General features: G+C 39.4%; 1 protein-coding gene across 4 annotated transcripts in view; it reads right to left on the minus strand.

Moving 5' to 3' along the window:
* RAI14 (retinoic acid induced 14) overlaps positions 1 to 26,774 on the minus strand; it is a 136,831-nt gene that overhangs the window by 8,927 nt on the left and 101,130 nt on the right. For 3 of the 4 annotated variants that reach the window (XM_017674203.3, XM_017674205.3, XM_017674202.3), the window contains 11 exons: positions 22,606 to 22,694; positions 14,439 to 14,503; positions 10,853 to 10,910; positions 10,079 to 10,149; positions 8,372 to 8,478; positions 7,550 to 7,728; positions 7,295 to 7,323; positions 6,192 to 6,278; positions 5,176 to 5,262; positions 2,512 to 2,566; positions 71 to 189 (listed from right to left, as the gene is read on the minus strand). In XM_017674203.3, the coding sequence (XP_017529692.3) occupies positions 71 to 189; positions 2,512 to 2,566; positions 5,176 to 5,262; positions 6,192 to 6,278; positions 7,295 to 7,323; positions 7,550 to 7,728; positions 8,372 to 8,478; positions 10,079 to 10,149; positions 10,853 to 10,910; positions 14,439 to 14,503; positions 22,606 to 22,694 (946 nt within the window). The remainder of the gene's footprint in view (positions 1 to 70; positions 190 to 2,511; positions 2,567 to 5,175; positions 5,263 to 6,191; positions 6,279 to 7,294; positions 7,324 to 7,549; positions 7,729 to 8,371; positions 8,479 to 10,078; positions 10,150 to 10,852; positions 10,911 to 14,438; positions 14,504 to 22,605; positions 22,695 to 26,774) is intronic. The other variant, XM_017674206.3, reaches the window with a different exon arrangement.

Below are 26,774 nucleotides of genomic sequence, written 5' to 3' on the forward strand. Positions count from 1 at the left end.
TGACTAATCCTGAGAAACTCAAAAGCTTGACTCTACAGAACTGTCTGTGCTAGCGATCTGTTTTACCTACCTGTAATTTATCTTGTAATTCCTTATTGTGTAATGTAAGAGAAGCAACTTTTGCTTGCAATAGGACAAGAAGATCTTGTTGGTCAGCTTCAGAACTTACATCCAATAAGCTATCAGCACCTTGAAAAGAGGCAATTTAAAATATTAAAAAAATTAAACTGGTTCTTCTCTGACCCATAACGAACTCATTTTCTACCTAATCCAGTTCTTCCTAGTCCTGACTACGTATGAAAGCCCCCACCAGCTAGGGAGATGAACACCTGTTCTCGGGTACTGAGGTTTCCTTCCTGGGGTATTTCCAGCACCATACTAGAAGCCTAGATGCATGCACACCATCTCAAACTCATGGGTCTGGTCACACAGTTTCTACTCCCTTGATGAAGGGTCATGTGCTCCTATGCCTACAGCAAGTCCCATTTCTGTGAATCCTTTTAGAAATATCTCTGGAATTGATTGACTTCTTATCCCTACCACCTTTACTCCAGTTCAAACTTTACCAGTACCCTTGGGAACTCTGCAAACGACTTCCTAACAACTCTCTCTCTCCTCTCCCTAGTAAAAATGTAGCCTGCACAACACTGTCAGATCAATCTTCCTAAAACATATCTAGAGAGGGTTGGGTTGTTCTTCTGTGGCAAGTCCTTCAATTGCTATCCTTCCAAAAACAATCACCAAATTCCTTCATCTGGATGGGGGCCTCTATAATTTGGCCCAAACCTACTTTTTCAGGTTAGTGACTCATGGGTTCTGTCTCCAGTATCCTACTTTCCTTAGATTCAAGGTTTCCATTATACCCTCTTTATATTCTCAGCACAGGCTGCTGCTTTAATTCTTTATCCACACAACTGCTTGCAGCATGTCTCTGGCCAGGTAACTCTTAGCATCCTTCAAGACCCATGTCAGACTTTGGCTTTTCTGTAAAGCATGTGCTGACCACCCAGCATGAAACGGTCTTCTCTGGATCCCCCAGTGAACTACAACTTTTTAACATCCTACTGATGGTCATGTTGAAATAACATCTAAAGCAATGCAGCTCAAAGTGCTCACTGAGACAAGAAACTCACCCCAGAATGTGACTCGGTGTACTGCTTTATTCATCTAGAAAGTCTTCCTAAGGAAACAAATGCCAGCTGAACAAAACAGTGTGCTTACTGATGTAGCTGAATGACTTTCTGGTGCAAATTCCTTATTTTTTTATAAACTGGCAATACTTTATAGGCCACACTGAATAGCACTGATCTAATTTTTTTTAATGTTTTATTATCTCACAGTCATTTAATACAAAAATGAAAACTGTAATCTTATTTTGGAAGGATGCAAAATGATATTTCTTTATAGATATGCTTGCTTCCAATGTCCGGTGCTAAAGTCACAGCTTTATGAGTCTCCTTAACATCAAGTCTAGGGACCTTGGAATTAACCAGGGGACTAGGAGCATGACTAATTCTAAGCAACATAAATTACTTTTAAGATAGAATGAGTGGTTTTCAATGTAGCCAATGTAACAACTGTCCTGCGATATCAACACTGATCTCTGCCAAGAATTAGAAAGTCCAGTATTTCTAAACTCTGTAAGTCAGAGACACATCTGAAGTTCATAATAGACTAGGAAATTGAGTGCTGGAGCAAAAAGGGGCCTTTGAAATAACCTATCCTACACTTTAAGTTGATCCAAGGTACAGAACTACATTCTTAGGGGGTAAATCCACAGGGTGGACTCTTAGTACAATGAATTAAATCCTGTCTTGGTGAAGACAATATGATCATGCATGATTTCATTAACCCTCTGTCTTTGCATGGATCTATTTAAAATCCAAAGCAGGAAGGTCAGACTGTGGCAGCCGTGGAGATGCTCAGTCGGCTCTCCCTTTAGGAAATAACCTGCTGCTCAGCTGTGAGGAGTTCTGCTAGCTGACAGCTTGCAGCCTAGGACTTCACCTCAAAATAATGTTTTAAAATTCATAAAATAGAAGAAAATATGGGCTGCAGTCACTTAAGAGCTTATTTTGCAACACCCCAAACAACAAGATCTGGCAGGAGGTGTGATAACCACCAAAATTTCTTGTAGAGATACTGAAAGTGGTTTTTAAGATATCTGCAGTAACAGTAAGGTGATATGACATTATCTATGAATTCTCATGGTGTGAAAGTCACTGGTCTGCTAACATTGTTGGGTGCTATTCCCTGTATGCATAACTGAAGAAAGTGTTAACATTTAGTTAGGGGCAAATGGAAACAGAGACAATTTTTCACGTCCAAGCCCAGCTGAAAGCCCCCTGAAGTACAGAGAGTGCCACCCTGTGCAGTATTGGCAGCCACGGGGTGGCACTCTGGGGTTCTCTGGCCTCCTTATGGAGCACCCCACTTGGCCTTTGCTCTCTTTAAATGGACATGGACTAGAGACCGGTCTACAGAACAAAAACAGACACCTCTTTATCTTACCTGTAGTGCTATCACTTAGTCGGTCTTTGTTTGCCCGTATAGAACTGATCTCAGCCTGCGGGAACACAAAAATGACTTAAAAAAGAACTTCCCAAATGTAACATGCCTCAAGAGAATCGAGCGAGTTTTCACCCTTGACTTTGCACAGAACCGAGTTGATGTTATCCTACTAGAACAACAGTTAAAAAATCTCAAGGAAGAAGATATTTTAAAATATAAGTGAAGAAAAAGTGACAATTATTTACTAAGGTACAATTTCTAAAATATTAGAGGTTCCAGAGAGTATATTCGCAAACTATTTTTCAGAAATTTCATTTTGTAAGTATAATACAAATATCTTGTCAGATTATAATAATTATACATAGTACCTAATTTAGTGGGCTGTATCCTCAAACTTAAGATGGCAAATATTACTTTCATAATGAAATGAAATAGAAGTTTTACCTAACTGGGTGATACACTGACTAAAATATGTTAGAAATACTTTTTAGCTATATCATTTTATATATTAAATTTTATTATTATTATTAATATCTCTAAAAGAAATAGTAGTAAATAAGCTCTGTCAGGGACGATAAAGGTAACTTCATAAGGGGATTAAATTCTTACACGCTTAGAATGATAATTAATCCCCTAAAGATTTCTTCTCAATCTTTTTCCCTGAGTATGTCTATTAATACATTGCAAAAACTCTTCTAAGACTTTTTTCAAAGTATTGGAATTCAAAGCAGACTCTCATTTCAAAACAAAATACAGTAACCTGACAGAAATTATATATGTTTCCTCTTGATAAGCCATGGACCATGATGAGAGGTAATTTTTCAATAAAGGAATTTTTGTAAAGGTCCAAATGCTAAAAATAGAGCGGCTCATTTATGGCAAGCTTGTCTTTACAAAAAGCTGTCTCTTCACTTAAAAAAATATATGCTTTTTATTTTTCAAGTATAATAAGGTACAACAAACTGCATCCATTTAAAGCCCATAATTTGAGGAGTTTTGACAGATATACACTCATGGAATCACCACTATAATCAACATATAAGATATTTCCATTACCTCTAAAAGTCTCCTCATGCCTCATCATAGCCAAGCCCTTGCCTGCCCCATCCCCAGGCAACCACTACTCTCCTTTTTTCATTTTCTGGAATTCCTATAAATGGGACATCATAGGGTATGAATTTCTTTGTGTCTGGTTTCTTTCACTCAGCAGTGACTTTCAGATTCATCTATGATGCTGCTAGGACAGCTCTTCACTCTTTCAAATGGCTGAGTAATACTCCATTATACAGATATCACCTTATCCATTCAGTTGTTGAAAGACATTTGGGTTGTTTCTAGTTTGGGGATATTTGAATAAGGCTACTATAAAAATATATGTATAAGATTTTTTAAGGCATATATTTTAATTTCTCTTGGACAAACATCTATGAGTGGATGGCTACTTCAAAGGAATGGCTATATAGGTGCATGTCGAACTTCAAAGGAAACTTTCAAAACAGTTTTCCACAGTAGCCCCACCATTTTCCATTCCTGTACAGAGTATGAGAGTTGTAATTCTTCCACATGGTCACCAACATTGGTATTTTTAATCTTTTTAAACTTCAGTCACTCTAAATGGTGTTATTCTTTATCTCATGGGTGTGTGTGTGTTTTTTTTTTAAGAAATTAAAGTCATTTTCCAAAATCTTAATTTGTGACATTATTCTTTGGAATCCATTGGTTCCTTTGAGCCATAATCACATTAAATGATAAGGCTACTAATTTTAAGAGCACAACTTCCTTTCCTTGTCTTGCTTTTTTTTGTATAGGTATTCATTGTAAGAGTTCATTAATAAAATCTAGTTGAAGTGAGGGAAATGATAAACAGCTGTAGAATCTTTTTCAGATCAATGTACAATTTAGGTTAAAAGAAAATTTATCTTAGTAATTACATAGGAGAATAAACATACAATTATACCATTGAAATTTTATTATAACAATTGGAAATTATACTTTCTTTCCAAGTATAATTTCCTATGACTTTTAGATAAACAGATTATTAAGCTGAACTATCTCCTCATCCCCTAAAATACTTTCTAGTCACAAATCTACAGAATCAGGTGGACCAAGACTTAATGTATTTCCTAAAATTTATTTTATTCCTTCATTGACTTGTTTGGATTTTCTTTATTGCAATAAAGTTGATATACAACCTTATGCTGGTTTCAGATGTACAACATAGTGGCTCAATAATTATACACTTTACTAGATGCTATTTTCTAAAATTTCCAAATTAAAAACATATTACTTTTGTAGTCAGGAGACATTAATTAAAAATATACAAGTGCTTCTCAGTAAGACATCAGAGAATAACCAACATTTCTTTCTTTTTGATTGTCATTATATCAACTCAATTTGATAAGAAGACTGGTTTTCAGGTAAGTTCTTTGCCTTTTTTTTAAAATGAGGAAAATTAATTATTAGTTAATGAATGAAATTTATTCATCTTATTCTCTTTGTATGGAGTCCATGCCAGAAAAAACAATCAAGGGGTGCTTTATGATGAAAAAGTTGTAAACCAATCATGGAGAATTATATTCTATTTTTCCCAAAGTTGTGTAACTTAAATCAACTCTATTATATATTTTAAAATTCGATAATAAATTGAACACAGAAAGGAAATACCTTGAAGGGTGGTTCAGCAAAAAATACCGATTCCTTTCCCGAAAGTGGTGTTGAAGTTATTGATCTTGGAGAAGACACATCACTCAACTAAAAAACAAAATGAAAACCACTGATAAAGAATGCTTCCTTTCAGCATTTTCTTCTCCAGTGCCAAAGAGTTAACCTAGTTAGCCAATGCAAATAAATCTAACAGTAATTATCATTGGTTTCAATTAATTCAAGGGGAACACATTTTCAATGTAATTCTGCTATTTCAAACTTTTTGGAAGTTTGTAGGGTATAACTACACAACTTTACTCCTATATTCACTAGAATCAATTAAAAAATCTATAAAACCTCTATTACAGGTTGAGAATATTATTAATGAATATGCTAACAGATTCAGTATTACTTAGCAGATAAGATATACCTCTCTCAAGTACGTGAACAAGGATGATTCTTTTTATGGCCTATGATTCTTTTAATAGCAAACTCCAGCCTATTTTTATTTGCCATTTCATAGATATCTGAGCTTCCTCCTCTGTACAGTAGTCACTATAAACTAAGAAATAAAAGCTGCTTTTACTATTAGTCAACTTAAATTTAATTAGAAATGCAAACATATTTTTTAAATGTTTTAAGGAACCACCTAAAATCATTTTCAACTAACTGTCTCACCAGCTACCCCATTCTTTCCCACTACTTGAGCTGTTAATGTGTGGTATTAAAAAGAGACTGACCTTATTATTCTAAGGAAAAAATTTCTGTCATAAGATTTTGAGAACTTTCTTTGAGGCTTTTTAAAAAGATACTGTTCAATTCTTCAGTTTTGAAATAATTAAAAATCAACATTATTTCTATACTAATAAGCAAAATCCTTCATAGCACTATTTGTAATTTAAAACCACTAAAGAAAATTTTAAATGTGCATTGAAGGATCAATTCTAAAACTTTTCTTTTTGGCTTAAACACAAAATGACAAAATTATGGCATTGTTGTTGTGTATTTGTTCATTGTTGGTTTGCTTTTGTTTTTACCTGGGTAGGACTGATAGGAGGTGGTGGAGCTTTGCGTTTTTTTGGAGTTCCACTTCTTTCTGAGCTTATTTTAGAGACTTGATCATGCTGTAAGTTATCACAGTCCAAAGAATGGAAGTGGGTTAGTTAGGTTAGTAAAGTTTGAGCAAATAGCTTCACCGAACAAATGAGAAAAAACTCAATAATTCATGCATTTCTTATATCAAGATCTAAAATCTGCTACCAACATAAAAATAAATAATATGCATGATCCTAGTTTTCTTCCAGCAGCCCATGCTTTAAAAGCAAGAAAATAAAAAACACAAAAAAAAAATCCAGATTAAGCTGGTGTGGAGAACTGGGAAAATAGAGTATGAGGAGCTGTCTACAACAGTTAAGAGCCCAGCTTCCACCTTAATGCAAAGCAGTGGTATTTCCCCCACACTCAAATTATTTGCACTCCTTTTCTTAAAAAATACCTCATCTATGAAGGTTATGGATCAAGAAGTAATACAATTAGTACATAAAAAATTCAGTTTGGAGAATTTGCTGTTATTATAATTTTTTCCAAGAGCCTTGATGCATAAATAGATAAACAGCAAGTTATACATCTTGTTAATAAAATAAACAGTGGTAGCTATGTTTTTAGGAAAAACTCCAAAATAACATAGCAAAGGACATTTTAGAAAAGCTCCAATTAAAATGAAATAAAAATCTAAATCTCTTACTTTCCCTAAATAACATTGCCACAGATGGAAGCCTAAAATCCATGTGATATTACATATATTTAGAATATTGTTCACTCTCAGAATTAAAACCACATCAAACAATTTCACCCAAATAGGATACATTAGTACATTTCAGGAAAAGATGTATATGTAAGTAGCAAGTTTAAAGTAACATGCTTTGGAAACAGGGTAAATTATTAGGAAAACATTTACCACTTTATAACAATAGGTCCTTTATTCTAAAGATATTTTACTCTTTAAGTTATCTTCAATATAGTCTTTATCACTTTTCTAATGAACTCCAGAGTGGTTTAATCAGAACATTTTCAAATCCCCACAAGCAAAGATGAAGGAAAAAAAACACACCAAAAAACACTATCCCCAAAAGATAAATACCTGCTTTGGTTTTGCTGGTGTCTTTAAATCTATAGAGGAAAAAGTGAGAAAAAAGAACTATAAGAATCATGACTTATACCCACTTTGAGTTGGGGATACACACATACACACCATACATATATTTAACACTTCATTTTTCTTCAAGAATAGTTTAAAAGAATAATAAAATATATCGTATTGCACAAATTCTTTCATTCTTTGGGGAAAATGGAGTGGATAAATTTAAAACAACACTAGCTATTTTTGTTCACATACCAGCATCCTGAGAGATTTTTGATAACAGAAGGCTTTGAATTCCTGCACTTTCTGAGTGTTTGGAATAATGTAAGGCATTGTGTCCAAGAGAATCTACAAGGTTTAGGTCTGCACCCTTTTTAATTAAGGCTTCCACGATATTAGAGCTGCCAATCTCACAAGCCAGCATGAGAGCAGTTCTAAAAAAAGGAGACACCAAATTAGTATAACAAAATGTGAAGGCGCTTTCCTGGGAAATCATTTCACTTGTCTTGAAAAGAGTTTCCAGAAAAGCAGATTAAGTACAGTTAAACCTGTACTACACTTAAGCTTCTAGGGAATTCAAGAGAGACTGCTATCACGATGAAATTAGGTGGTGGTTCTTTTAAAAACTTTTGATTAAATCAAAACATTAAGCCATATTAATTTAAATAACATAGATATATTATCTAAACATCTTCTAAATATGATGGAATCTAATATGATTAACACAAATTGTGTCTTCACTTCAAGCACTTTAGTGTACCTATACATTATTAAAAAGCAACATATTTACTTTTATTTAACTTTGTATGAGAAGTCACAGGAAATGGCCTATTCACTTTAGTATTTAATAGTCTCATCACTGACTCAGTGATGAACCCAGAGGCCTGGGGGGGGTGGGGGGTGGGGGGGAATTTTTAAGTCAAAACAGATTCTTGATTATCACAAAAGGCAGACAATTTAAAATTAAGTAAGTTAAAATCACTGTATAACTAATGATCCAAAAGACAGCTGTAATATTTTGAGACACCCCAAATGTATATATCAACTGAAGTCACATGATCTCTAATTCTAAGGTACCTTCCATTTTTGTTCCTGGAATTTACATCTGCTCTATGATCCAGAAGAAAACGACAGACCTCACTGTGGCCATTATGTACTGCAAGAAGCAGTGGTATATTCCCATCCTAAGAGACAAATTCAGAGTAAAATTTTAACTCAGATACCAAATGCCAGAACTGCAAAGTTCTTAGTTCTTTCCACATTTATTCCTTAATTGTCCTCCTGGTCTTATAACTGACGCACCATGACGGTACCGCAGAAGGGCTGCCATTACAGCCTAGCACAGCTCTATTTAGGCAATTTCACAACTGTTAACTTTTCCTCAGGAGCCTCAGCCTTTTGGGCTGCTTGTTCCCTCAGCTGTCACTCAGTCTGGTGATGATGCAAGAGACAGTGGATCACAAAGTATGCAAGCACTCAAGGCAAGTATACCATGTTTACAGGGAGATGGTTCCAGTAAAATGAAGGATTGGTTTCCACATGGCATCAATAGATCCCACCACCCTCTAAGCCTTCTTCCAAGTGAACTATAAGCATTCTTCCATTCCACTATTCTCTTCTAGGATGCATACCGTTTCATGATCTTACAAGGCAACAAAACATAACATAATTATTGCTGACACATGACTCGATTAAGAGATCAATGAAAAGAATGATTTAATATGACATTTGGCAATTCTTTGGGGGGAAAAAAAAGGAAATTAAATCTCCCAACTCATATATTATCTATGTAGAGTGGATTAAGAATTTAGATATTATAATATAAAGCAAATGAAAAAAATACTTAAAGAATGTATTGGTGGCTATCTCCATAGTCTTAGGGTGAAAGGGCCTGACTCAAATGATACAAACCATAAAGAGAAGTTTATTCTGCTCTCTCCTTGCATATAGCTCACAAAATGGGGTGAACAGTAATTTTTAAGGTAGATGCATTCAAACAGGCAAAGGAAAAAATCAGTTATATCCAATTATTTTAACATGGGGATTTAAAAAAATACAATTGCTGCTTAAAGATTAAGTCTCCACTTAAAGTAGAATTTCAGACACATGTCTAAAAAATTATCCCTGTGAAGCTATAATACTTTCTCATTTAAAGTCCAAGATTCAGGGAATGTGAATTATCTACAGATTCTATATGCTCACTTCACAATACCCCATCAGGTACAATGCATACGTGTCAATTCCCATGTGACAGAGGGAAATTTAACCCTGTAACCAGGAGCATTAGACATGTAAATTTATTCTCAAAATAGCCCAGTGAGGTTAATATAGTGGTCTTCAAAGTTGGGAAACCCTAACCAGGAGTACCCCAGGTAATACAAGGGGCTCAGAAAGAAAATATTACAACTTCTATTTAGACTTATTTTTTTTTTAAATCAAGAAATTAAGCCTCATTATTATTTAAGCCAACCACACATCTATCCTTAGGAACAAATATACATATACAAGAAATACATGCTGTAAATTTTTTTTTAATGGTTTAGGGACCAATAGGGTTAATACTTCAGCCCATTTTGCAGAAGAGGGCCTAGGTTGAAAAGCAATAGGCTTATATATCAACTACACTTGATTAAAAAAAAATCTTCAGTGGGGGGGGAAAAAAAGAAAGGAATAGGCTATTGTTGAATGCTTGGGTCTCTAAGTCTTAGTGACTCTCTGAAGTAAACCCATAGTGCTCTAGGAAGCAGTGTTCACCTCCACCTCTAGTAGCCACCTGGTACTTACCAAATCCTTGAGGTTTATGGGGCTTTTGTGCTCGCAAAGAACCTGCACAGCCGGAAGGCAGCCCTGTGCCGCTGAGGGAGGGAAAACACAACAGCCAGTCTCAAAGTGACTGTCACAAACTGGGGCACCAAACACTTCTAGGAAGGGCAAGTTCATGTCCTACCCAGTTTGCAGAGGCTACTCTAGTGGCACTGAGAAGGTGTCAGGAAGGTTAAGTAAGAGCTGTTTTAAATTACTGGTCAATTTCAGTGCTATCCCCACCTAAAGCCAGTGACTGCCAGTTGCCTTTAGGCAAATACTGGGTTTAGCTTTTCTCCGGACTTAACTTTTCCACAACTAGCACTTAAAAGATATTTGTAAATCTAATCATTCCAGAGTTCAGTGTCAATGTTTTGTCATTTGAAGTTGTGTAATAGTAAAAAAAACAATGACAGATAAAATTGATTGATGTACCTTTTGATCCCCAAATCAAAAATTCTGTGTCATACATTACCTGAAATCTATAGATGTTTATGAATATCTCTGAGTTTGAACAAGAACCTTACATTAGTGGACATATAACACCCATGACAACTTTTACTGGTTGTTCAGCAGGCAATTGAATTCTAGTTATACGTCTTGGTAAAACTCTACATATTTTACAAACTGAGGAAAATTGTAATGTCTAGGAATGATGGCAGAGAACAGCATCAGGAATATGGTGAAGTCAACAGCTTGAATAAGTGAAAGTTACTGTTTCTTACGTTAGAGGACAGGTAAGAGAATGAAAGTTACCTGCATAATGCAAAGCTGTTTTCCCAGAGCTGTCAATACTTTCAGCTGGGCACTTAGACTATGAGACAAAAATAAATAAATACATATCATAAAATTCAGTTCTATTCAGCTCATCCTTTTCCTGCAAGGTCTGATGCAACTTCTTAGGATGAGTATAAACTTGAGAAGCCCCCACTGCTGTGCTCCAGGAAACTATAGTCTCTTATAGGGAGGAAGACTTGTCTCTAAGTATTCAGGACACAGGCACACTGCCCATCCCCCCACCCCTCTGCTCCCTGGCCAGCCCTTCCTCTCCCTATCCCAGACAGATCGTCCCCAGCAGCTAACAGATGGGCTCTAGGGTTTCTCACCTTGATTCACCTCTCCTCCATTTCCTTCCCTAATTCTCTGTCTGCCTTCACAAAACCAACTTTCTGTTCAGAATCCCTGCTTCCTCACAGCCCATTCATTCCAGAACCCCCTACTGCTGGGGGTCTGCCCTTCGGACTCCACAGAGATGGCCCCACTCAAAGTCACCAACGAACTTCATGTTTCTAATGACAACAAACATTTCTGTGCTCTTCTTCAGAACCTCCCGCTGGCGATCCCTGCCCTCTTCTGCAAACCCTCTTCCTCTCAGCACCTAGAACCTGCCTGAGGATTCCTCCCATTGCTCCAGCCATACCTCTTTCAGCCAAACACAAAACCCTGGAGGGCCTCACTATTCTCTCAGAGGGAGCACTTTGCCAGGTGTTGTTCAAAGAGTTGTTTTAAGGCTCCGAACAATCCTACTTAGATACTATTATTACCCTCATTTTCAGATGAGGAAACTGAGGTACAGAGAGGTTAATAGTTTGCTCAGGTCGCAGTAAGTGGCAGAGACAGGATGCAAACTCAGGCTGGTGTTCTTACTTGTCCCCACATGTCAACCCTGAGTGCCAGACTGGATAACCTACTGTCGGTTTCACATTTCTGCTCTGATGGCAGCACCTCAGAAGTAGCGCAGCCAAAACTTGTGGATTCCCCTCCCAACTCTTCCCTGCCTTTGTCAACAGCACCACCGTCAATCAAATCACTGAGCCAGAAACCACTGATTCATCTTCGATTTCTCCTCCTCTTCCCCCTTCTGCATCTAATTGACCCCCATGTCCTGTCAGTGCTGTCTCTAAAACACAGCTGATGTACTCTCTCCCCTTCTTCCCTTACCATCACCCAGTCTAAGTCAGAACCCTCCCACCTGGACAGCTGTCACAGCCCCCCAGTGGCTCTCAACAGGTCTGCTTCAGCCCCTTTAACCAATTCTCTACATAACTAGAGTGATCCTTAAAACAGCGACTGCCCCACCTTACTTTAAAAGCCCTTTGCAGCTCTGTCCTGCACTGAGATGAAGTACAGTCTGCCCATCATGACGCAATGGACCCACATCTTGTGCCCTATGATCTCCCTGTCCCACTCTGCCCAGGCCCACTCACTGCGCCTTTCTTCCCTCCATGACAAGTGCCTGCCTGACCTCAGGCCTTTTGCATTTGCTGTATGTCTGCTTAAAATGCTTTGGCCTTTGGATCACTGAGTGCTCGGCTTAACATCACCTGCTCCATGAGGCATGCCCTGACCATTCAGCCCCACTCATCTCTCATGACACTCTGCCAGTTTCCTTCTCAGTGTTGTGCAGTTTTGTAAGGTGTAAATCTATGTGTATACCTGTTTACCAGGCTGCAAGCTGCATCAGCTGTTCGTGAGCATATACCCAATACTCGACCCAGTGCACAGTGCCCAGGGAAACTTCATAGGAGAGAGAGTCAGGGGCATGGTGTGCTATCCTGGAGGAACAGAGTTCATTTGAATTTAAAGAATCTCATAAGACTCTTACAATTGTGCTGAATGTCCTCAGGAGACAGAACCTTAAAATGGTAGCCCCTGGAGAAGGGGAGCATCTTCAGCAGCCAGCCAGACACAAAAGCAAAAGTGAAAGCTCAGTAAGAGGAGCAAATGCAGATGGCAGCGTGAGGCAGGGCAGAGAGCAGAGCTCACATCCCAGGGGGCAGGATTGCCAAGACAAGGAGGAGAGAACTGACTAGAGGGGATGCAGGACCCATGGAAAGCAATCCAATGGGGGGACATTTACATCTTAGGTTTCAGCAGCTATCCAGAAAGGAGAGTAACATTCAGACAGTTTGCAAGTTAGGGAAGGCAAGGACAGACAAGGTGAAATGTCTGCCCTTCACTGGGGAGAAGAACGGAGATCAAGTTACACCTGTTTAGAACAGCACAAGGAACTGCTGAAAGACTTCAAAGACTCCAGGAAAAAAACAATCCATTTGCATAAGCAGATACAAAATTGCATTAAAGGCAAGAATATCTGGTGCTTGTCCATGAGGATTTCCAGCTTATCAAGTTTACTCTTCCTTAAAATAAGAGCCAGATGCAAAGTCTGGATAGCCAAGTCAGGATAGAAATGGAAATTTAAAACACAAATAAGTGAAGAAAAAATTTTTTAAGGTAAGATCAAGGGTGTGGAGACAGGGCACTTGGGCAAATCAATGATTTTTATTTATCCAGAATGCCCAGTGCCAGAAGAGGCAGCTAAGTTCTATTTTAATTGTCTTCAGGGAGAAACTTTGCAATAAAAATCACAATAATCACAGATGTTAATCTATTTTTCTCAAATTTCACTTCAAAGACCTGTTAAGTTAAGCATTCCTGGCACTGGTGGTGGCCTGCATCCGGTAATGCAAGACAAGCAGATGTGTTATCAACAGAACAGGACAAGTTCAAGAACGTGAACCATATTCTGCATGAGAATTGCAGTGTCAAAGTAAAGCAAGCAGCTGGGCTCAAACACAGAATTGCAAAGTCAAATTAAAGCAAGCTGCTGGGGCCCAAACAGTGCTCATGTAGGCGGAGACAACAGTTCAACGGAACAGACAGTACTCCAAACACTTATTTTATTGCTCAATGCCGTTCCTGAAGACAGTCAGCTTGCATTTTGACTGGCAACAGCTGGATGGTACCGTTCGTGGACTGCTATTAAGAGTTCATTAAATAGTCATAAATCTTTAAAGATTTGGGGATGTCATCACCCTAGGTGATCATTATAAACTTCCTGCCAAGGTTATCAATCCAGCGAGTTGGCTAAAAATGATCAAGACTAAAACCAAGAACTAAAAGCTCACCAAGTTACATGCAAGGAATTCATTGCTGAAATGTTGCTTCTCAAGAAGAGCTGCATTCTGCCAATGAGGGAAAGAATGAACGCCAGGACACTGGAGATCCACTATTGTAAGAATATCCAACAGCATGGAAAGGTTTTTTAAAAACTGACTATGTAAAGGCAGAGAAATTAAGGAAGAGCTGAATAAAGGGTAGAAAAAGGCTGGATCCCAGGAAGATACTCCAAATTTGGATTAGGATCTTCCTCCTACCAGTGCAACTGCTACAGAAAATGATCTTGTCCTTGGCTATCATTTTAATACCAAAGCCTCTTAGGAGGCCCAGGTTCTGGGATAATATTTAAAGGAGTGTGTGCATGAATCTGTTCTTTCACAGATAAGGTTACTTTTAAATTTCAAAAGTGCCACATTTATAACTTTCAGTTGTTCCACTTTACCTGCAGGAGCTTCCTGATGCATTCATGGTGGCTGTTCTTGGCTGCAAGGTGCAAAGCACTGTGTCCTAAATGGATTAAAAAGAAAATGGAAAAAAAGGGCCACACATTTTAAATCTTTTATCTCTGTAATGAAGACAAGTATGAGGAAGTGAACAGTTGTCTAACAAAGACGGAATCGTTCTTCTTGAGAGTAAGGCCTCAACTTTTTATCTATAAAATTCTGCGTGACAAAAGTAGGGAGAACACAGAGCATCCTGCCCTCAGGGTGACATCCAGGGGCCACTGCAGCTGCCATTCTCTTGGAGTGCAGTGATGCTCTGAGCTGGCAGTGGATTCATGATATGCAGCTTAGAAGTTCTGCTTTTAGCTATCAGGATATACACCAAACGTCTTGTGCCCACAACAGTCACACCAGCCTATGACCACCACGGGTCCAGGAGCCTATGAAACACAGCCTGTAAGTCAGCAGGGAACATACCAAACACCACACCCTTTAATCCCTACTTTTGACCCCTTTTCTCCCTCTTCCATATGCACACCGGCCCTGGCATAAAAGTTACCTGGAGTTCTCAGTCATCCAAAATTCTTAGGCAGAAAGAGATCAAGAGTTGTAAAAACACCATCACACTATTGAAGTGACATTTCTATGCTCCCTTCACAGAACATGACTCCAACATGAGGCTCTTAGATGCTTCTGTGGTCAGACAACTAGGAATCGTAATGCTACACCCACCACGACCCAGTGCCCAATGGGCCTACAGAATTCCATGGAAGTGGGACACAGGAGTAACCTCAGGGAACCTTTGCAGAGTAACCTTCACAGCTGCTCTTTGCTGAGCCTGGATTCTCCTTTAGGATCACCACCCAGCATGCTCTCTCCTGCCACATTGCTGCCCAAATGCTGCCTTTTGAATGAAGCCTTTCCTGACCTCCCCATTTAAAACTCCCATTCCTTCCCCACCCCATTTTATCCTTACTCCCTGGCTCCTATCTTTGTTCTTCAGAGCACTGAGCACCACCCCCTACACACACACATTTCCGTAGTAAACTGTTTCTCTGTCCCCACTAGGACATAAACTCAGTGAGGACAGGAAGCTTTGTCTCTCTCATTCCCTGCTACTTGTCCCCAGGGCCTACACTACTGCTGACACACAGTAGGTCCTCAGATTAGAGGGCATGCTCATTCCCCAAGTCTGGGGAGAAAGTCTGGTGGGAGGGAAGCAAAGTTACTGTTGGCAGCCAGCCCAATTCACTTAGGTAAATCTTGCATTTCCCAAACTGTCGGACCATGTATGGCCCAACATATACCTGTACACATCTCACACTTTGGGGCATGCTTACAGCAGGGTCTCCGTCTCAGTGCCACAGACATTTTAAGCTGTGGGGCACTGTCCTGCGCATTGCAGGATGTTAACCTACATCTCTGGCCTCCACCCACAGATACCCACTTGTGACAATCAGAAAAGTCTCCAGACATGGCCAAAGAGTCCCTGGGGACAAGATCATCCCCAGTTGAACACAACAGGCTTAGAAGAACAATTTCTTTTGGGTGGTGGTCCAGCCTCCAAATACTGTTTTTCCTTTCTGAATTAAGTCTTCACCCTGTAACACTGACTGGGAGCTCACTGAAGATTCATTCAGCTAAGAAATGCCATACTTAAAAAGTAGAGGGTTTTAGAACCATAGTGAGCTGCACAAAAGCATGTGTGAGGTCTAAAGATCAGACTCTTTCCTGAGACAAGCTGTGTGGAGGGATTTTAAGGTAAATGGGAGGGGGTGTTGTTTCATAGGGATGGAACACTGAGAGGAAGGAGTCCCTCCATGCCCTCTCACACGCACAAGAAAAATTAGAAAATGAGGGAAACGAGACCCTTCAAAGTAGGAAGACAAGCACCTTCTCTTCCTTTCCCTCTTTTTACTGCATGAGATCCCGGCTTCCAGGATGTATAATGCATAATGGCATGAGTTCAGTTATATTATGCAGTCAATAAGCTTTGATGGGCTTGCTGGCCTCCAACCATCATTTGTACCAGTGTTTCTAAGGACAAACATATTTTGAGTCTTAAACAAATGCCTTGCAGATGAATTTTTGGAATGCACCCTGATTGTAAGTATAAGATTGTTTATGTCATGCATGCGACGCATTAACATTTGTCTGTGCTCTGGACAAAAGCTGTTCTACATAAAGAGTACCTATTGGAAAAAGACACCATTTCCAAAGAGAAGATGGTAGGGAGATTTGAACAACTCAGCATAACATAAATAACAGGCTTTCATTTTACTCCGAGTGTTCTAGTCATACCTGCAAGTGAGTGCTGTGTTTCTAGAGAAAACCAATTATTTTATTCCCTGGCTCTGTGATGCGACTTCCTAAACCAGGAGCACCAAAGTGTTTTTCACTGAAAGTAATCTCAAAATCCAAATGAAGCCTCATGGCCAGGACAACACTACACTGGAGTAAGATGTCTCTCACTGCTAACATTAAAATAAAATTATCTTTCCAAATGCAGAATTTTCTGAAGTGACTATATTAGTAACACAATCCACTAAAAGACAGTGCGTAAGTCTGGCCCCCATTCAGCTATGGATCTTTCTGGAATATCAGGAAGAAATTTCCCTATAGGCAAGTAACAGGACAACCCTAATTCAAGTGCATTCCAACAGAAATTTGCCTCTACATAAAAAACCTAGTGTTATTTTTAAGAGTTGGCTGCTATTACAGGTAGATTAAGACTCTTTCTCAATAGAGAGAGTCTAGGAAGGATGGCCCAGCCATTCTAGCCATGGAACACCTCCCCTGAGGATATGTCAGACAACAACCATTTATTCAATTCTTTAAGATCACTAGAGAAGAGAGAGAATTAATTAATATAATAAATATCGATGGGACTGAGAACATACCCTTCATGTGTATGTGAAAAATTTTAAAACAAATGAAGTCATCGTCTTTTATTAGACAGATAAGTCTAATAAAAGGCTAAAGTTTGAGAAATCATAGCTTTAGATCATAATATAGAAACACTTAGGAAAATAATGAGAATTAAATAATACTCAGCTAGGTAAGGTTTAAAATATTTTCTTAAAAATCAGTTTCAAAATGTCAAATATACTTAAACAAACGTATAGATTTATTTGGCTATGTACATTTTAAGTATATTTAAACAACATTATTCTTAGAAATCCTCACCTGTACTCAAATTTTATTTCTGAAGCACAAGTCCATTCATCTTGTTATACTCTCAGGAGAGAGATCAGAGTATAAAAGACTTATTTGTAATAACCATTCTTACTATTAAATAGGGTTATGAAATTATCCCTTAGTCTCCCCAGTATAGATTTGCACAGTGTTTTATATAGAATCAAAAGTGTGTGTATGTATGGGGAGATTCAAAATTTTTCACAGCCAGGTTTTGCTGGTCATTATATACAGTTGACCCTTCTGACCTCCTATACATGAGTTAACAGCAAGTGCCACAAATCATACAATCATTTTTGGTTTTTTATTCCAAATTAAAACATGAAATACACTTACTCGCTATAATTTGGGGTTACACTTTAAATGATCCATTCTCTAAAGTGCCCAAGTTTTAAGATGAATATAATGTTTCATGTCTTTACATGGTATCAAATTTGAGTGGGATTAGTGGGCATAAGGAATGGAAGACCACCCAGAAACCAAAACAAAAGATAAGCCAGCACCAAGAGACAGACCCAAGAGAAGAGAGAGGGCTCTCGAGTTTGCCCCTTCTGGGGCCTTTTTATCAGGGTATTTCCATACCTCAGTTCTTACTCTCCTAAGTCTCTCTTCTACGAGAAAAGAAATTTTATTATGAAAGTGTGCAAATGAATCAGAGAAAATTTAAGACCAGAGAGTGTGACACAAAATACACATCACCCTTCAGTTTCCATTTCTACCTCCTTCTATAGCAAAGCCTTCTATATATATATATATTTTTTTTTTGGTATGATTAATATACAATTACATGAGGAACATTATGTTTACTAGACTCCCCCCATCACCAACCTTCTATATTTTTAACTGGACAAATTGCTGCCCAGAATCTCAGCTCCCCATGAAGAAAGGTGTGGCCAAAGATTATATATCCTGTGTGATGAATGTGAGTGTGCCATTCACGGACTATGCATGCCCATCCCCTTGCTGCTGCTGGGAGGCAGACTCCGGGGAGCTAACCCAGGCCATTAGGACCATGGTAACGCCCTGATGGTGGAGCACCAGGAGTCTGGGTCCCTCATGGTGTGCAGCTGAGCCACCATATCAAATTGGGATCGAGAGAGAGAAAATTCTACCTTGCTTAAGCTACTCTTATTTTGGTACTGTAACACTGTCAAGCGTGTACGCACATTAATAAAGGGAGTCGGAAAGCTCATCCTTCAGAGAAGCACTGATAACAAACAGGATTCTTCTGTTGATGCTTCTGTTTAACCCTAGCTCATACTCTGAGTGCCAAATGCAGGCACACCCCTACCCGAGAAAAGGCTGGAGTCAATTCTGCTATTTGTCTGGGAGAAGTGTTTTCTAAAGAAATAGACAGAAATGCCAATTCTTCAGCAGTGAAGAATAACAGCAAATGAAGCAATGAAAGGTGCTAAATGAACAACGTGGGTCCAGTTCACAGATGGCACAGTGAGCTTAGGAACTGACTTTCCCAGGTGATCATTATATGCCTGTGGTGCTGGTTGGCAAACAGGCAATAAGGAAGGGGCTGGGGGATCCCCAAAACCAAAGACATAAGTCATGAGCTTCCGCCAGTCTTTGGGTTTTCTTTTTCTGACTCGTACAATGAGCGCAGTTGGCTTGGTGATTATCAAACTTTTTTTTGTAAGATGTGAAACCTTTTTAAAATAGCCTTATCTGTACAAGGGAATAAAGGTGACGTGGGTGAAGTAGCAATAATCATGATAATAGAGGCACCAAATGTAGTGAGCACTCACCATGTGCTGGGCCCTGCCACGATGCCCACACTTCAGAGCTCACTTAAGCCTCCAAGGCCATCTAAAATGATGTGACTGTTGATGTCATATTGTAACTGTACCTAAGGCCTTTTCTTCTGATAGTACTCTGCTCTTAAGACTGTGAAGCATCCATAAAAATTCTGGGGTCAGACTTCTAAGCATTTCACATAGAAGGATTATTGTCAAAACACGGATGCAAAAAACCCTTTGCTTCTGTAACTTAAATCCATTCATTAGTTTAAAAAGTAGGAAATTCTACCAATCTGATCATCCTGTATCTGTGGATAAGAAAAATAAAAAGGGTCATTGTAATATCTTTTGAAAATTCTTTACAGAAACTCTATAGGGCAGTATGATTTGTGGTAACAGATTTCTGTACCAGTTCTCAGTCGGTGTTGGGACTGAAGATGTCAATAATAATGCGACAATACTTCAGGGAGGTTTACAGAGAAGGCAACACCTACAAGAGCTGAGCTATTTCATTTATCCCCCTTCACCACCATAAAAAGATGTTTTGACCACTGATGACTAAGGCATAGTGACTAAAGTCCTCACCCTTCCCTTAGAGTCTGACACGCTTTCCTGAGAGGAGAGGTGGGGTACGCGATACAGCCAACAGGAAGGACGGAGGCATGGGCCGTAAAAGCCATCACATTCATCTTGTTTGTTGTGACAGAAGAAAGTCTGAGTAGTGTGGTCCAGGTAACACAGCAGGCATTTCCACCCACTTTTTACCACGCAGCATTTTCCTTCTTTTGTGCCTACATCCTCTTGGCATGCTCTCGAGAAAACACAAGAAGCTGCTGCCTCGTTCAGACCAAAGTAAAACAATACACTGAAGACTGAAGTGAAAACGTCTGGTGAGAGGGCGTGGCTGGCAGCTCTGAGACATTCTCAACTCGCGAATGTCTGCCTGGTGTTCTGGGGCCGGCAAGTGCTCCGGATTCCACCAGTATCAGTCAAAGTGGGGAAAAAAGGGACAGCAGCAGTTCCCACCGAGCGGGCCAGAGCAGCATCCAGGCTGGGTGTGCAGTGTCCCCTGCTGCTTTTTGGAGGCGGTGGCATCTCAGCCAGCATGGATGTGGGCACCATGTGGGAGCATCCGGGCCTCACTGCCAGGCCCTTCATTAGGCCCCTCAACACCGCATTGGGGTTCTGGTAGTCAACACAAGATCTATGCAGGTGGCATTGTATGGCCGAGAGATACTATGCTTCTTAAGAGCTTTCAGTGTGGCAAATGAATATTTGGAATATTAAAAAAAGGGGGGGATGCAGCATATAGAGTTTATTATATAATCTGATCTCAATTGCATAAAAATGTGCCAGGAAAACCTGAAAGGAAATAGAGCAAAACAGTAGAATTTTTTCTTCTTGGTAGGAGTAGAAGCATGGGCTATCATCATTATACTCTTCTATATTTCTCATTTTTTTACAATGAGCATGTATTAGACAAACATTTTTCCCTATACTAAGAAGACAAGAGAAGATGTTTGTGTTATGATGGAAATAACCAAACAGGAAATAACTAGACTCCTGTCTAATCTATTTCTTAACATCAGATACAGTGAAAAAAGGCTATATATAGCTCCAATTTATTCACATAAATCTAATTCTTCTAAGTTATGATATTCTTAGAGAGGAAGCCCTATCTACTTAAGAAGGAAGTAAGTGGCAGCTCTGAGACATTTCAAACTCATGGAATGTTTGAACAATGTTCTGGGACATTGCCCAGACATTAAGGGGACAGACAGCTCACCAAGGGTACTTCAGCCAATCATACTGCTCTATGTATATGTGGTAAGACTTTAAAAGTCAGAACGATAAACTTTAAAAACAAACAAAATAATGGGCCTTGGGTTTAAAGATGACTTTAATTAGTTTCTCTCATAGTTAAGTAGTTAAGAAAACTATTCTACTAATATTGCCATCCTCAAAATACTTTTTGGCACTTTCTGTGGCACTGCTCAAGAAAATCATTGTTACTTCAATCACTCCCTATTTTTGACTAAAAATAGTTTCACCAGTTTGACACCTTGTTTACCTGACTTGACTTCAAGTGGCTCTTGGCCTGTCCTAAAAAAGAGAATCTATTCTCAAAGAATAAAGATTCCTAAATACCAAGATTATTTTTTTTCTTTAAAAGTACCACAGACTTTTTGAAAACACTTCTGAGTTTTCCAACCATATTTTGAGTAATAAAGCATTCTCGAAATACCTGACTAAGCCCACCCCCAAGATAACTCCTTTGAGGTGACCAGTGCTTTTGGCAGGGAGTGTAAGGAATCCATTATGGATTAATGAAAAGCCTATATAAAGACTAAGAAAGTAGACTGGTTTCATATTCTAGAAGAAACTAACAAAAAAGCATTTTAGGAGGCAAAGATTTTCAAGTACAATGGAGAAATGGAAAGGCATCAGTAGTGGCTTTGGCTCTTCGGCAGCCAGCCAGGGTAGAATCCCAGGCTGGAGACTCCTGGGCCTACTTCCTTTAGAACAATGTTTATTAAAGATAAGACTACACTTCCTTTTCTCTCCCTTTGTCTTGTTCATCATTTATCAACACTGGCTTCATATTAGATCACCTGGGAGCTTTACCAAAAATATCAGCTGGATAGTACCCTTTGGACCATGGAATCTGAATCTCAGAGGGTAGAGCCTGGATAAATACGTGTATGGGTTATGTCTGTGCATACTGTTTATTCTTTTCTTTCTCCTCCTTTCCCCCTATATTCCCCTCCCCTCTCCCCTCTCAATGCCCAGGTGATTTGGATACCCTGAAGCACAACAAAGGGTGAAAACCCCAGATGAGGACCATGGCATATGTCCACACAGCTCATTTCAGTTACTTGACAGCGAGCTGAACAACTACTCCTGAACAACACACTCCATTCATCACCTCATGCCATGACTCATAAAAAGAAAAATTAGGGACTGTTGCTTGGCCCATATATATGATCTTAGAAAACAGTATTTTAAAATGGGGGGATAAGGAGCATACGGTCTCCAGTTGACTAACCACATATAAGATGCAAACACTCTGAAGGGTACAATTTTGAAACCTAATCACTGGAGGTGATTCCATGTTCTTCTTTTGGCTTATCTACAGATTGTAAATTTCCCACAATGAATACGTACCACCTTTGTAATACCTACTCGTTCTGCTTGTTGACGTTAAGAGATAAAGATCACATACCGGCAGTATCTTGGGCTGTCACGTCCACGCCATGTGTAACCATGACCCTGAGGCATTCCACATGTCCTTTTGTAGCAGCAAGATGAAAACTGGAAAAGAGGGAAACACAATCTCCTTAAGACTTCCACTCTTTGGAGCTCATCTCCAACAATGTCTTTGCCTCTTCATATATACTTTCTCTCATTTGAGCTCCACAGCTACTAATGAGTAGGCATTACTATCATTCTAAAGACGAAGAAATAAAAATTCCAAGTGGTCTGAGAATTTGATCATTGAGACATCTTATTAAATAATGGAACATGAGAGAGATCTTAGGTCTTCCAATCTAAAGATCAGGTTTGAACAAAAGTAAGATTCAACTACATTATTTGTCTCTTCAGGAAACAGGAGTCAAATGTCAAATGGTCCCAAATAGATTAAATTCCTAAATAGTAAGTTATTTATGAACTTTTTTCCTGTTGCCTAGTGCTTTCAACGAAGCCATTGTTTTTAAGTAATATACTCTAAAAAGAGAAACCTAAGTCAAACAATGGTCCAGGTTCTTGGACAACATCAAGGTCAAATCCATTTGTTGTATTGGAGCTGAAGACCAATAGCTGCATACAGGTTTTGTTAGGTGGCTAACATGTGCCAAGCTTCTTACTGGCCACTTTTATACATTATCTATTTTCATTCTATTTTCAAAAGACTCAAAATGTCTTTTGAGGTGAGTCTTACCACTATCTTCCTTGGATGGCAGGTGTCTACACTAAGTCATTTGCAAACAACATCAAAGAAAGTCCACTTAATGACACATGGGACCAAAAGCCATGCTCAGCATGTTCAGAACTGTCATGAAAAGAAGGAAAACATCCAAATGCCGTGCCAATCATCCCTGCAGGGCTCAAGGGTGAAGGACACTTCTACAGGCAGAGGGAAAGCACAAATCCACTGGGCATTCAGGCCCAGAGCTCTCTCCTGTGGACGCCTTCCCTCCTCTCAGTCTCCTTCCCTCAAAGAGGTTAGTGGACCTTTCCAGTTATTTTCTGGCCTCAGTTGTTTCAGGAAGTAACCTTCTCAGGATACTTGCCATGCAGTACCTTAGTGTCTGTACCTCTGAATTAATACCTAGGCAATATTTTTCCACAAGACAGGACGTGTTACTGGGGTCCAGGGTCATACCCAACTAGCAAATCCAAAAGCTAAACCAATTCAAACCCAAGTTAGCTCTGCCCCACACTTTTGCTCTGGACAACTAGGCTAAGTGAAGGAGGACAGGTCAGTAAATGGAGATACTTCAATTCTGGTTGCAATTCAGCCATACAGTAACTATGTGTGTATCTTTGGGAAGTCAGTTTAACCTCTCTGAGCCTAAATTCCTCCATTATAAAGGGTGAGGATTGAATCAGAGGATATCTGATGTTTCCTCCAGTCTGAACATTCTATTATTTGGACTTACATGGTTCTGATCACACCAGCTATTTCTGCATTTGTGTAGGAATTTATGTGTAATGTCTCCTTACAGACAAAATCTGCTTTGTAGGTGTTTTCACAGTACAATGAAACTTTGATCATACTGAGTGACTTGGGAATGTGGTGACTTGTTTAAATGGAATTCCTGATTAAACACAGCTTAACCAAAAGAACCTTCCTAAAAAGCAGTACAGTAATATCTCTGTTTTCAGCACTGTTGGGGTAACTTAATTTCACAGTAAGTAAAGTTCTTCTTTAACATGTGAATAACCATTTATTTTAACTGATCTTGGTGGACAGTTTCTGAAATTTCCCTAGCCTTAGTAACAGTATGTTACATAATTCAATTGCTCTTGAGGACATGAAGTCACCACAAAGAGCCTCCATTACTGAACTCTGTTTTCAAACCCATTATTACTCTAAATGCCCCTGATTGTTAAGTCCTAATGCTTATTAATATTTATCTTTTCTTAATGTCTATGTGTTTGCTTCTAAGCTGCTCATGCTGCTATATCCTATGGTTAAGGGAGAACTAATCAAAACTATTTGGATAAGAGGGCAGTCATATCCTATACTAAAGATAAAAGTACCAGGTTTAGTAATTAGGACATACACACACACACACCATATACTTGTGTATAGATAAACAACTTATGATTGAAGTATAACATATAACATACATAAAGAAAACTACATATAATTGTATAGCCTGCTGCTACATTTTCACAAATGGAACAAGCCCATTTTATGAAGCATGGCCAGAGACCCAAAAGCCCACCTCGTATCTCCTGTTGCTGTGCAGCTCTCTATGTGCCCTTCTAGTTACTAACCCCCCTACCCATGAGATATTTGTATTTCTTTGACTCTGAGGATTCTTGGATTACCTCTGGATTACACATTATACATATGGGGCTGCAGACATTTATGACAATGAAGCATTATTGTAAGCCACTCCAATATGTTGATGAATGTTGTCTGATGAAGGTAACATGCTATTCTGTGGTTGGTTTGGGGTCGTAGGGTTTCAGGATCATTATTTGGAAAGTCATTGGTAACAACAAGGCAGGAGAAGTGAGGTGTTAGGAAGCTGAACTCAATATTCAATCCTACAACAGAAACTTTCTCAGGCATCGCTTTTCAAAAGAGAAGTCTGACATCAATCTAAACCAATCCATCTTTGACAGCTGGGCACATTTTATTGAGGGATCCAATTAATTTTACTGTATATACTTCAATAAATCATGTATATGTGTGAGATTTTGTTTTTCCCTGTTCATTAGAATTTAGATCAGGAAATGACTTTTTCCTCTATTCTGGGAACTCTCCAACTCTTCTCTTGAAGAATATTGTAACCTCCTGAGAAAAATAGGATAGCAATAGGCTTCCCAATTCATAATTAACCAGTATGCATTTTACCTAAAACTACAGCACAGCACTCACTGCTCTTTTAGACAAAATGAACAAAAAATAAACAAATATACTTGAAAACAGCTCATTATAGAAGGACAGATATTCATGCTCGCAATTTTGTACTGCATAATCAGATCATATTTTTAGCCAGTAAAAATGTTCTTAGTTGAGAGAACCAAGATGGCGGCGTGAGTAGAGCAGCGGAAATCTCCTCCCAAAACCATATATATTTTTGAAAATACAACAATACAACTAATCTTAAAAGAGAGACCAGAAGACACAGGACAACAGCCAGACCACATCCACACCTGCAAGAACCCAGCGCCTCGCGAAGGGGGTAAGATACAAGCCGCAGCCCGGTGGGACCTGAGCGCCCCTCACCCCAGCTCATGGTGGGAGGAGAGGAATCAGAGCAGGGAGGGAGAGGGAGCCCAGGACTGCTAAACACCTAGCCCCAGCCATCCTCACCAGAGCACAGACACAGTGCATGCATGGGGTGCTGGAAACTAGGGAAACGGGACAGTAAGACCTGTGAGCGGGTTCCTGCAGCTGGCACCCCCGGGACAAAGAAAAGCGAGTGCTTTTTGGAAGTCTTAAAGGGACAGGGACCCCACGGCTGGACAGAAGTGCCCCAGAGCACACAGCACAGCAGCTGGGAATCATGGGGAACTCAGCACCCAAACCCCCGCAGCGCAGCATGGAGGCCCCTCACCGCAATAAACAGCCTCTCACCTGTTTCCCCTCTGACGTGGCTCTGCCATATTGGAGAAGCAGCCTGAGGCAGGCTACACCCACAGTAACTGCAGCGCTAAACTCCATTAGTGGCCAGGCAAGATCAGAAGCCCCGTCTGCACGCAGCTGCCCAGCACAAGCCGCTAGAGGCTGCTATTCTCCCAGGAGAGGAAGGCCATAAAGTGGCAAGAAGGGACTTTCTCTTACCCAACACACACGCCAGCTCCCCACAAATATATCTATTGCCATGAAAAGGCAGAAGAAATTGATACAGACCAAGATCACAGAGGCAAACCCTGAGAGGGAGATAGACCTAACCAGTCTTCCTGAAAAAGAATTAAAAATAAAGCTCATAACCATGATGATGGAGCTGCAGAGAAATATGCAAGAGCTAAGGGATGATGTCCGGAAGGAGATTACAGAAATGAAACAATCTCTGGAAGGATTTATAAACAGAATGGATAAGATGCAAGAAGCCACTGATGGAATAGAAACCAGAGAACAGGAACGCATAGAAGCTGATGCAGAGAGAGATAAAAGGATCTCCAGGAACGAAACAATATTAAGAGAACTGT

This window comes from Manis javanica, chromosome 1 (assembly GCF_040802235.1).
Source record: "Manis javanica isolate MJ-LG chromosome 1, MJ_LKY, whole genome shotgun sequence".
Taxonomy (NCBI): domain Eukaryota; kingdom Metazoa; phylum Chordata; class Mammalia; order Pholidota; family Manidae; genus Manis; species Manis javanica.